The sequence below is a fragment of the Sinohyriopsis cumingii genome, chromosome 16 (assembly GCF_028554795.1).
Source record: "Sinohyriopsis cumingii isolate HCF-2022 chromosome 16, ASM2855479v2, whole genome shotgun sequence".
Taxonomy (NCBI): domain Eukaryota; kingdom Metazoa; phylum Mollusca; class Bivalvia; order Unionida; family Unionidae; genus Sinohyriopsis; species Sinohyriopsis cumingii.
The window spans coordinates 89961310-89974175 of record NC_142976.1 but is presented as its reverse complement, the minus strand read 5'-3'; the positions used below and the strand labels follow the sequence as shown (position 1 = coordinate 89974175).

Genomic DNA, 12866 nt, shown 5'->3' with positions numbered 1-12866 from the left:
ATATATATATATATATATATATATATATATATATATATATATATATATATATAATATGCAACATAAGCACAAAAATAGTTGAGCATGATGCTCACCAGTCAAATCTATTTTTATCCATAATAGTTATTGCATCAAAAATGTCCATAAAGATGCATGATTTCTTTAATAAAAAAATTTGCTTGGTCCATTCAAATTCTGACATTTCACTTCTTGTAAGTACATTCACATAGGTGGCTTTTCTGTACAATTTTTATTTGCTAAATGTGGTCCAAGGATTTGATTTCTGACTGACAATAAAATGCATTGGGAGCTTCTACAAAGGCTTCAATGATACATGTACTTGAGCTGAAAATTCATACAGAAGGTCAAAGGTATTGACCTTCCAATACTCTTGCTAAAAGAATTCAGCAGGTGTGTGTATCTGAAAAGCTGATAAAGGTAAAAGGTATTGACCTAGTAGTGCTATTGCAATGAGAATTCAAGAGGTGTGTTTTCAGGCAGTTTTGCCTGAACCCAATTTGGGAGTAAACCATTCAATTGTGTGGGATCTGAGCAAGTTCCTTAAAAAACGTTAAGCTATTCTCTAAAGGACAGGGGGAAAAAATTATTTAAAAAAAAAAACAGTATTCACATTTATTCTTTACCTATGACTTTGCATGACTGCAGAGCAAAAATCTCCTATAGCTTTAATGGTTTTGTTCCAACCAGTATTGACACTGGATGGACAGTTCCCTGTGTATATGTGAATGACCTGAAGCTGCAAAATAAAAAGGGTTAAGAGGAAAGAGGGTAGGGATTGTTTTACATGAGTGCGGCAATGACCAATGCTGCAGACAATTTGATCCATAAACTTGTTTCAGCCAGTACTTATAGCTGTTGATTGAAAAGAATCAATAAGCTATTGTTTTTCCTTTAAATGGTAGGTAAATTAAATGATTTATAAATCTGGGTAAGAATCATTTTTAGACCACCACATTATATGATTTGACTTGTAACCACTAAATCTCAAAGCTAATTGCATTAGTTTGACTCTGGACATAATCTTTCCGCAGGCTTCAAGCTTCTCTTGAACAGTAAAAGCTTTACATTTGTGTATCCCATTATCAGTTGTAAATACCCACTAATTAAAACTTTGACCCCTATTAGTTTGAATGACTACAGCAAGAATAAGTGTTATGGATCAATGAGGTCATTTCTACAGGAAATGGAGAATAGTATTCACTACTGATCACTATTAATGATTGATAACAACACAAAACCATGTTTGTGTATTGGTGGCTTTCTTGTATTTTTTCTTTGTTTTTTTCTCCTAATAAATCATTGTCCCATAATTTGAACAATTTTTAGTTTTGAGATCAACTTTGATGATTAGCAATTACTAAAATCAACTGATTTATAAATTCATATAAGAAACTTTTTTATCCTTTCAGCAACAATTTTACACAGAATGTAAAAACGGAAGATTTACTGACTTTAATGTTCATAGTTCAGTAATAATAAGATTAACACCAATCAGCATTTTAATGAGCTGACCTTTTCAAAAACTAAGCTAAGATGATGAGGTAGTGATTAACTACTGACAAATTGGAAATGAATTTTCACAAATAGAAACCTTGAACAACTTTATTCATATCAAGAAAGATGCACTAATAAGACAATGTTTGTTTCTCTGCATCAAGCCAAATTATTAAATCAAACTCTTGGCATAAAACTTTTCACTTCTTCATATAATTGGTGAAATCATTTGAAAATTTTAGAAACCATGCTATGATTGCGTTATATCCGAATTGATCTTTCCCCATAATAATAATTAACTTTTTACTAATTAGTTTTTGTCCTTGTCCTTTGAATAAATATTTAATTTTGTAAGGATTCACAAGTATACAAATTTTGGGGAACCATGCCACAATTGTGTTATATCCAAATTTGTGCTATAACAAATTATACTAAAGCAGGATTTCACTGCATTATATGATTTGAGAACAATTATCACAATTACACTGTCAAATATATTGCGCTTGTACCCGGTCAATTCATGATTAATCAATTTCTACATGCAGCTATACGATTAAACCTGTTAGTATGGCTTGGTGTAGATGCAAAAAACAACAGTACTGGTAAATATCTGTTGTTGTAGTCTTTGTCTCATGTATTTCAAGATTTAAAAGTTTATTAAGGGAGGGGATCTGCTGTTGTTTTAGTCCTTCCCTCATCTACTTCAAGTCGGTTGAAGCGGTCCCTCAGAAAGAACAGCACTGGTAGGCAGAATACAATTGACCCCAGCAAGCACCAGTTTTGCCACATGGTTCCTGCAGAAATACAGGAGCATATTCAATCAGTTAAAACAGAATGACATTAATGCTGGACTTGGGCAAGCACAATAGTTAGGCATTGAGCTTTTAAAAGAGTTTTAACAATGACAATTGCAAGATGAGTTATTAGGAAAATCCATTCTATCTGCCATATTACACACACTGTTTTGTTTTCCTAATGTGTTACTAATAATGTGAATGATTCAGCTATGCTGCATGTATACAGAAAACAAATTTGATGTTAATTCAGATTGATTTGTGGGGTACCAATTTTTGTATATTTATGGTTCAATTTAAAGGCCAAATTAACAATTGTGCATGTGTAAAGAGAATAGAACTATCTTCACTAATCAGGAATTTCAGCAAGACTACTGATCAAGGAGTACTTTTTGTCAAACTTTGAAAACTGATCCCAACAACAATAAAACAATTCACAGTATGCTTCATAAACCTTCATTCCATTGTGATATGTATGTATGTATGTATGTATGCATGCATGCATGCATGCATGCATGCATGCATGTATGTATGTATGTATGTATGTATGTATGTATGTATGTATGTATGTATGTATGTATGTGTGTGTGTGTGTATGTATGTATGTATGTATGTATGTATGTATGTATGTATGTGTGTGCTTCACAAATATTCATTCCACAGTGGTATGTATGTATGTTTATATGTAGTTTGTGTGTGTGTGCTTCATAAACATTCATTCCATAGTGATGTGTGTGTGAGTGGATGGATGGATGTATGCATGAATGCATGATAAAAAATTAAACTTTATACAGTTTGGGATAATTTCACACTGGTCAATTAAAGTCAGGTGGGCTGTGTTGCAACAAGCAATGTGGGAAATATTGCAACAGAGTCATAACTGAGTTGTGGAGATCTGTATAAAGAGTTAATTTATTCATTCCTATTTCCAAGTATTGTTCTTGTCTTAATATCAGTCTCCAGATGTATTGAATGCTGTGGTTATATTTAGTTTGAGAGGAATCCTTTGTTTTTGATTATTTATTGGAATTACATTGTGCTCATATGACTGTTTGGACTTGAGTAATATTTTTGGAATAATTGTGAATTCATTGAAAGGAGTTCAGGACAATATCATTGTGATACATTAAGACTCACATTCAAGGCTGTTGATACATCAATACATTCAGGACCTGGTATTCATTTGGAATACTCTATTCTTTTGGACTTGTGATAGAACATTTATGATCGTTTTGGATTTAATATTTTAAGTTCCTCTTAATTTTCATTTTATAACTTAGAGAATTAAATTATTTCATCAAGTTTTACAAAAAAGTCATAACAATAGGCGTCTCCAAAATATCATACATGTACATATGAAAAGGTTTATTATTGGAACACCGCTCTGGTGGCCTAGTGGTTAGAGCATCTGTCTCAGATGCAGGAGGTCGTGGGTCAAAACCTGGCTGGGCCATACCAAAGACTTATAAAAATGGTACTAACAACTGCATCACTAGATGCTCAGCATTAAGAGGTTAGTATTAGGACTGGTCGGCTTGGTGACTGGGTGGGACATCATGCCACATGTCTGTGTCATGATGCCCCAGTGCTAGACATCACTATATTACTGCTACACTGCAGACATCAAAGCAATATGACTGAAAAATTGTTAAAACTATGTTAAAATTCTAAATCACACACACATTATTATTGGAACATCATCACAACTATGGCTATACAGCATATATGCATGTATGTACAGAGTTTAATGGCACATCAGCAACATCATGGATATATAGTGTTGAGTAATTTTAGCTATCGGCATAATGTAACCCTCTTTCCTCCTACTGGTGGACACAGTTCACCTCCTCCACATCACTGCTCTTAGGAACTAATTTGTTTTGTTTTCTGTGACCTGTGCTCTAAGGATCTTTTATGTAATGTTGATGTTCAATGCCTTGTCTCTGGGACTCCATTATAAACCTAATTATTTCCCACAGCACATCATAACTAAGCTGGGGCCTCAAGAGGCAGAGTGGTCTAAAGCGCTCTCCGTTACGGATCACTGCCATCTCACCTCGGTCTGCGTGGGTTCGAGTCTAGGATTCGGCAAATGTGGGTATGTGAGAAAGCTTGCCAGTCAATTCTTGTTGGTCGGTGGTTCTACCCAGGGTTTTCCTGGGTTCTTCCTCCACCATTAATACTGGCCGCCATGCATAGCCTATCGTGTGCTGAAAAATGGCATTAAACCCCACAACAACAACAACAACATATCTAAACTCTGCAACATCTCTATCTGTTACTTATAGATTAAGATAGCTTCTTAACCATTATATAGAAAACTTATGCATACCTAACTTTGTCAGATATATCCTCAGTGAGGCATTAGCTTATTGCATTGTTAATATGTTACATATCTGTGTGTGTGTGTTTTTGTGTTTGGCTCAGTATGTTTAGAGACCCTCTGTGCAATAAGGTGTTGTGAGCAATTGTTGTTTTTAACAGTCATGTGGATCAGTGGATTATGTATACATGTGGAATGATCCAATATTGAATTTTTTATATCATCCCTTCTGTTCTTATTCTTCTACCTATAATACTGAATATACAAGCTTCAAGTCAAAACAACATAACTCATCTCTGCCAGATCAGGGTCTACACGGATTGTTCTAATGAATATTCTTAACAAACTGTATATACAATGTGACCCTGCTATGGCACGCTCCGTTATAACATGAATTCGGACCTAACTTGGTCGTGGCGTGGCTCCTGAAATTTTAAATGTATTTTATCGTACACGGAAAAATAGTTTTTTCTTCTTTAAAAGTAAAAAAAATAATGTGTAAAAAGTTATTCAGGAATTGCACGGGGATTTGTCAATGTCACAAATTGTGATTTGTTTCCTTATTGGCAGCAAAATATACCATCTAGCAATTTTGTTATTGGTAACATTGTTGGCTGTTCAAACTTTTATATACAACCAGTGGTCTGGAGTGGAGACATTCCAAGGCCCCATGAAAGGAAGCTGCAAATTTGACATAAAATGCACTGGAATTTATCTATTGTTACATAAACAATTTCTTTGTCCATATTAACAAACCTTCTTAACAGTTCATTGTTAAAATGTTATAATCTGCTTATGTTAACATCTAGCATGAGTACTGTATGTTGTGAGATATCTGCTTTTTTTACATTTCTGGTAGCGGAGATCAACCAGACGAGGCATTATCTCATAATCTATCTTTGGTCAGATTTTCAGCAGCTAGCTAGTAATTAATATATTTACATAGACTGACATTTGTATGTGGATGGTAAGTAAAATTCTTCTTCTTTTCACTCAGAATTAAATCCTTCAGAACACTCACATTTTCTGTAGTACTCACTGTTGACCCTTTTTAAGTTTCGGACGTATGCATGGAAGGCAACATCATTCCGCTACCACAGTGTATAAAAAAACAACAAAAAAACCAAAAAACAAGCTATTAATTGTTGGTCTATTCGATAGGCAGGGAGGAAAAGTAACTAGAATCGACCAAACAATGGTCAATTCCTTTTTAAAAATGTACCTAGAAAAAATTATTTCTGATACTTCTTCTTGAGAAGTAGAGTCTGTTTTATCATTGGTGCGTGTGTGTGGTTTGGATTTTTAACGTAGTTTTTAACAATTTTAAGTCATATCGCATCAATGTATGCAGTGTAACAGTTTATAGTTATGTCTAGCACTGGGGTATCATGCTGCAAACATGTAGCATGATGTCCCACCCAGTCACATTATCCTAACACCAGGCTGACCAGTCCTAACACTAACCTCTTAATGCTGAGTACCAAGTGAGGCAGCTGTTAGTACCATTTTTGTAAGTCTTTATTATGACTCGACCAGGGATCGAACCCACAACCTCCTGCATCCAAGGTGAATGCTCTAACCACTAGGCCACCGGAGAGCTGTTTTGTTTTATCATTGGCAATGACACGTATAAAGCAAGCAGCAAGAAAGTTCACCGATTTTTTATATGTGACATGGATATTACTTCGACAAGATGACCAGAATCATGGAAAATTGAAAACATAACTTTCAAGACAAAACATACAATATGAATTAGAACTGAATCACAAGGAGTGAATTCTACTCACAAGACGTTTTGACAAAAAAGCAAGAAAACATGGCGGCTACACACAAAGAGATATGAAGACTGGAAAAATTCTTTAAGATAAAAATAATAGAAACAGATGATGGATCATTTCTGGAATGTTCCTATAAAGAAGGCACCCAAGAATTGGACATGTCAACTACACCAAGAGGTAGAATACCATCAACATTTATAGTCATGATAGCGTTGAAAGTCATAAATCCAGACTATCTGAGTCAAACCTACTTAATAAACAGAAATGGCTACAAAGAATATATTTTATGACCAAGAGGGAACATGCCAATAATACCATATGGCGAAATCAATTATCATGAGAGAAAAGGTCATGGTAAAAGAGCCAGCACCAATTCGAAAAAAGATAAAAAGACAAATAAACAGGAGAGCTTCATCTATTGAATTTACCACTGGAAATACCCCTAAAAGTAACAGTTGAAAGTTTTGAAAAAAGTAGTAACATCCAAATGAACCATTCCACAAACAACCCTATAACACGAAATAAAAGTCTTAGAAATAGAGAAAAGCAAATTCAGAGGAAAAAAGAGGGCCTTTTACCATCCCGGTTTCCTAGCCAAATCGTGGTACAAAGGATGCATCCACTATAGAACATGTAACATGTGCGGAAAAACAGGACATACACCACACAAATGTCTGAGTAAACCAAGAAGAGACTCAAGCGGCAACAAGTACATGTACAGACCAAAACAAACAAACCAACGTTGCAACGGCTGAAATCTCCCCCAAAAAATGCACCAGGAAGAACAGATGAAACATCAACGACAAAAACAGCACCACAAAGAACAAAATAAACAAACCCACGTGGCGACGGAAGAACAGACACACAAAAAAACAACAACAATTACATCAGGGAAAAACAACAAAAAGAAGAAAAGCTAAGCTCAAAACAACAACAAAAAGCAGACCAACAACATCAACCAAGACAAAAGCAAATTCAACAACAACATGAAAAACAAAACACGAGACAGGAGAAAAAATAACAAGAACGACAACAAGACAAAGAATGTCCAAAACAAAAACAGAGAGAGAAACAACAGCAAGAAGTGGGCCAGAAGCAAATCCAGAAACAAAAAGAGTTAGGAAAGCAGAAACAATTACAAAAGGAAAAAACAACAATGGAAGAAACCAAGAAGAAGCAAGTACAATTGAGCACCATGACAGGAAAAACCAAAACAGCGAGTACAAAGACAGGAAATACAGAAAAGGAAAAACCAAAATAGCGAGTACAAAGATAGGAAATATATAACAGGAAAAACCAAAACAGTGACTACATGGACAGGAAATATAGAACAGGAAAAACCAAAACAGCGAGTACAAAGACAGGGCCAAAAAGACGAATTAGGAGAAAAACAGCAAAATATATCACAAACCAAAACAACGACATCAACAGAGACAAAATCAAGTGAAACAACAAGGATAATAGCACGAATAACTCTGACAGACAGACAAATAAAAGAACTGGAACTAGATAGAAGCAGAAGAAGGGAAAAAAGAAGACAAGAAAAACATAGAATATTGGAAACCTACTTACTGGACGATGATGAACGCCTAGAATATAATATTGAATACAATAATATGTATATATACAGAAAATAATAACAAAACCGTAATATATATATATATATATATATATATATATATATATCTATACCAAATGAACGAAAAAAAAACATAATCATAATCCATAAAACACATGGCTCTTAAGACGGTACCAATAATAGTAGGTCTAAAAAGATCAAACAGGAGAGAGCACCCTCCAAAAAAAGGATAAAATAGTTTAATGAAATTTCAAAGATTACCATTGAAGCACCGATTGTTATGAAAACGTACTAAGCAAATGGAAACAATTCAGTCTCAGTCATGCAATACAATTATTTGATGTTACCAATAAGAAACTGGCATTTGTTTGGTTCTTCAAAGCTGTCCTTTAGCGATGACTTCAATAACATATACACACTTCATCAAAGAAAGCCGACTACAATCTTCAATAAAAACAATGAACCTCTCTTTAAAGGAAGTCAGTACCAAACTTAAATAAAAGAAATGGAATCTGATGGATTGTTTCAATTTCCAACATGACTGGAAAACGTTTACTGTACCGTGAAAGTTTCCGTTTTGCAGGAAAAAGGTCTATGCTTACAAACGCTACCAATGCTGGATTAAAATGCAAACTAACTTTTACCGACTTGGGACATACTGAAAAGTAAATGTGCTTCATCATTCGTTACGTGACTGTGCGTTTTTTCCCACTAAATTCAGACCTATATGACCCATGACAAAATTACTGAATATTTTAAATGTGTGTGTGTGTGTGTGTGCACATTTTCGATGTAATTACTTATATTGTGGATTCACTGTATGTGATTAGATTCATGGGTGAGTATATGGTGTTGATACTATATTCATGCTATACATTAGACATGTATATATAAACAATACACATGTATATGTACCAATGCATGGTTCTCTTAATAAAGTAAAATGTTATATATGCCTTATCTGTTTTCACTATGTGACCTGGTTGCTTATAACACAGTTCAGTCTATAACACGGTCAGGTTCTATGGTTCCTAACTACTATGTTATAGTGGGGTCGCGGCGTACATGTATTATGCAACAGCCGGATGTCCACTTTTTCCTGGGCATTTTCTCCTTTTTGGTCCTTATATCTCTATAGAGATGCTGACACAGATACACCTTGGTCTGGAGCAAACTCTTTATTGAAAGTTCATATACCATAACCCTATATATATATATATATATATATATATATATATATATATATATATATATATATATATATATATATATATATATATAAGTTACTTTTTTCTAGCAAGGCAGGTCAGAAGGTGGGTCTTCCTATTGTGAGTGATATAACCTCTACCACCCTTCAAGTGACTTTACTTTATACATTCTCTGTTCTAGATTACTAATTAGTACCATTACATTTATAACTTATACTTTCCCTCTTCTTGATTACTCATTAGTACCATTACATTTATAACTTATACTTTCTCCGTTCTAGATTACTAATTTGTACCATTACATTTATAACTTACACTTTCTCTGCCCTAGATTACTAATTAGTAACATTACATTTATAGCTTATACATTCTCTGTTCTAGATTACTAATTAGTACCATTACATTTATAACTTACACTTTCTCTGCCCTAGATTACTAATTAGTAACATTACATTTATAGCTTATACATTCTCTGTTCTAGATTACTAATTAGTACCATTACATTTAATGCTTATACTTTCTCTGTTCTAGATTACTAATTAGTACCATTACATTTATAACTTATACTTTCTCTGTTCTAGATTACTAATTTGTACCATTACATTTATAACTTACACTTTCTCTGCCCTAGATTACTAATTTGTACCATTACATTTATAACTTACACTTTCTCTGCCCTAGATTACTAATTAGTACCATTACATTTATTGCTTATACTTTCTCTGCCCTAGATTACTAATTAGTACCATTACATTTATAACTTATACTTTCTCTGTTCTAGATTACTAATTTGTACCATTACATTTATAACTTACACTTTCTCTGCCCTAGATTACTAATTAGTACCATTACATTTATTGCTTATACTTTCTCTGCCCTAGATTACTAATTAGTACCATTACATTTATAACTTATACTTTCTCTGTTCTAGATTACTAATTAGTACCATTACATTTATAACTTATACTTTCTCTGTTCTAGATTACTAATTAGTACCATTAAATTTATAACTTATACTTTCTCTGTTCTAGATTACTAATTTGTACCATTACATTTATAACTTACACTTTCTCTGCCCTAGATTACTAATTTGTACCATTACATTTATAACTTACACTTTCTCTGCCCTAGATTACTAATTAGTACCATTACATTTATTGCTTATACTTTCTCTGCCCTAGATTACTAATTAGTACCATTACATTTATAACTTATACTTTCTCTGTTCTAGATTACTAATTAGTACCATTAAATTTATAACTTATACTTTCTCTGTTCTAGATTACTAATTTGTACCATTACATTTATAACTTACACTTTCTCTGCCCTAGATTACTAATTAGTAACATTTATAGCTTATACATTCTCTGTTCTAGATTACTAATTAGTACCATTACATTTATTGCTTATACTTTCTCTGCCCTAGATTACTAATTAGTACCATTACATTTATAGCTTACACTTTCTCTGTTCTAGATTACTAATTAGTACCATTACATTTATAACGTATACTTTCTCTGCCCTAGATTACTAATTAGTTCCATTACATTTATAACTTATACTTTCTCTGCCCTAGATTACTAATTAGTACCATTACATTTATAACTTACACTTTCTCTGTTCTAGATTACTAATTAGTACCATTACATTTATAACTTATAATTTCTCTGTTCTAGATTACTAATTAGTACCATTACATTTATAACTTATACTTTCTCTGTTCTAGATTACTAATTAGTACCATTACATTTATAACTTATACTTTCTCTGTTCTAGATTACTAATTAGTACCATTACATTTATAACTTACACTTTCTCTGCCCTAGATTACTAATTAGTAACATTTATAGCTTATACATTCTCTGCCCTAGATTACTAATTAGTACCATTACATTTATAACTTACACTTTCTCTGCCCTAGATTACTAATTAGTAACATTACATTTATAGCTTATACATTCTCTGTTCTAGATTACTAATTATACCATTACATTTATAACATACACTTTCTCTGCCCTAGATTACTAATTAGTACCATTACATTTATAACTTACACTTTCTCTGCCCTAGATTACTAATTAGTAACATTACATTTATAGCTTATACATTCTCTGTTCTAGATTACTAATTAGTACCATTACATTTATAACTTATACTTTCTCTCTTCTTGATTACTAATTAGTACCATTACATTTATAACTTATACTTTCTCTGTTCTAGATTACTAATTAGTACCATTACATTTATAACTTACACTTTCTCTGCCCTAGATTACTAATTAGTAACATTACATTTATAGCTTATACATTCTCTGTTCTAGATTACTAATTATACCATTACATTTATAACTTACACTTTCTCTGCCCTAGATTACTAATTAGTACCATTACATTTATAACTTACACTTTCTCTGCCCTAGATTACTAATTAGTAACATTACATTTATAGCTTATACATTCTCTGTTCTAGATTACTAATTAGTACCATTACATTTATAACTTACACTTTCTCTGCCCTAGATTACTAATTAGTACCATTACATTTATAACTTACACTTTCTCTGCCCTAGATTACTAATTAGTACCATTACATTTATAACTTACACTTTCTCTGCCCTAGATTACTAATTAGTAACATTACATTTATAGCTTATACATTCTCTGTTCTAGATTACTAATTAGTACCATTACATTTATAACTTACACTTTCTCTGCCCTAGATTACTAATTAGTACCATTACATTTATAACTTGCACTTTCTCTGCCCTAGATTACTAATTAGTACCATTACATTTATAACTTATACTTTCTCTGTTCTAGATTACTAATTAGTACCATTACATTTATAACTTACACTTTCTCTGCCCTAGATTACTAATTAGTACCATTACATTTATAACTTATACATTCTCTGTTCTAGATTACTAATTTGTACCATTACATTTATAACTTACACTTTCTCTGCCCTAGATTACTAATTAGTAACATTACATTTATAGCTTATACATTCTCTGTTCTAGATTACTAATTATACCATTACATTTATAACTTACGCTTTCTCTGCCCTAGATTACTAATTAGTAACATTACATTTATAGCTTATACATTCTCTGTTCTAGATTACTAATTAGTACCATTACATTTATTGCTTATACTTTCTCTGCCTTAGATTACTAATTAGTACCATTACATTTATAACTTATACTTTCTCTGTTCTAGATTACTAATTAGTACCATTAAATTTATAACTTATACTTTCTCTCTTCTTGATTACTAATTAGTACCATTACATTTATAACTTATACTTTCTCTGTTCTAGATTACTAATTTGTACCATTACATTTATAACTTACACTTTCTCTGCCCTAGATTACTAATTAGTAACATTTATAGCTTATACATTCTCTGCCCTAGATTACTAATTAGTACCATTACATTTATAACTTACACTTTCTCTGCCCTAGATTACTAATTAGTAACATTACATTTATAACTTACACTTTCTCTGCCCTAGATTACTAATTAGTAACATTACATTTATAGCTTATACATTCTCTGTTCTAGATTACTAATTAGTACCATTACATTTATTGCTTATACTTTCTCTGCCTTAGATTACTAATTAGTACCATTACATTTATAACTTATACTTTCTCTGTTCTAGATTACT

The 12866-nt window shown here is 32.4% G+C and overlaps 1 protein-coding gene across 2 annotated transcripts in view; it reads right to left on the bottom strand.

The window, feature by feature from the left end:
• Window positions 1-1605: 1605 nt before the first annotated feature.
• Window positions 1606-12866, bottom strand: part of LOC149780973 (solute carrier family 49 member 4 homolog) — a 113198-nt gene continuing 101937 nt past the window's right edge. For both annotated transcript variants that reach the window (XM_089938087.1, XM_089938088.1), the window contains one exon: window positions 1606-2309. In XM_089938087.1, the coding sequence (XP_089794213.1) occupies window positions 2173-2309 (137 nt within the window). In that variant the 3' untranslated portion in view covers window positions 1606-2172. The remainder of the gene's footprint in view (window positions 2310-12866) is intronic.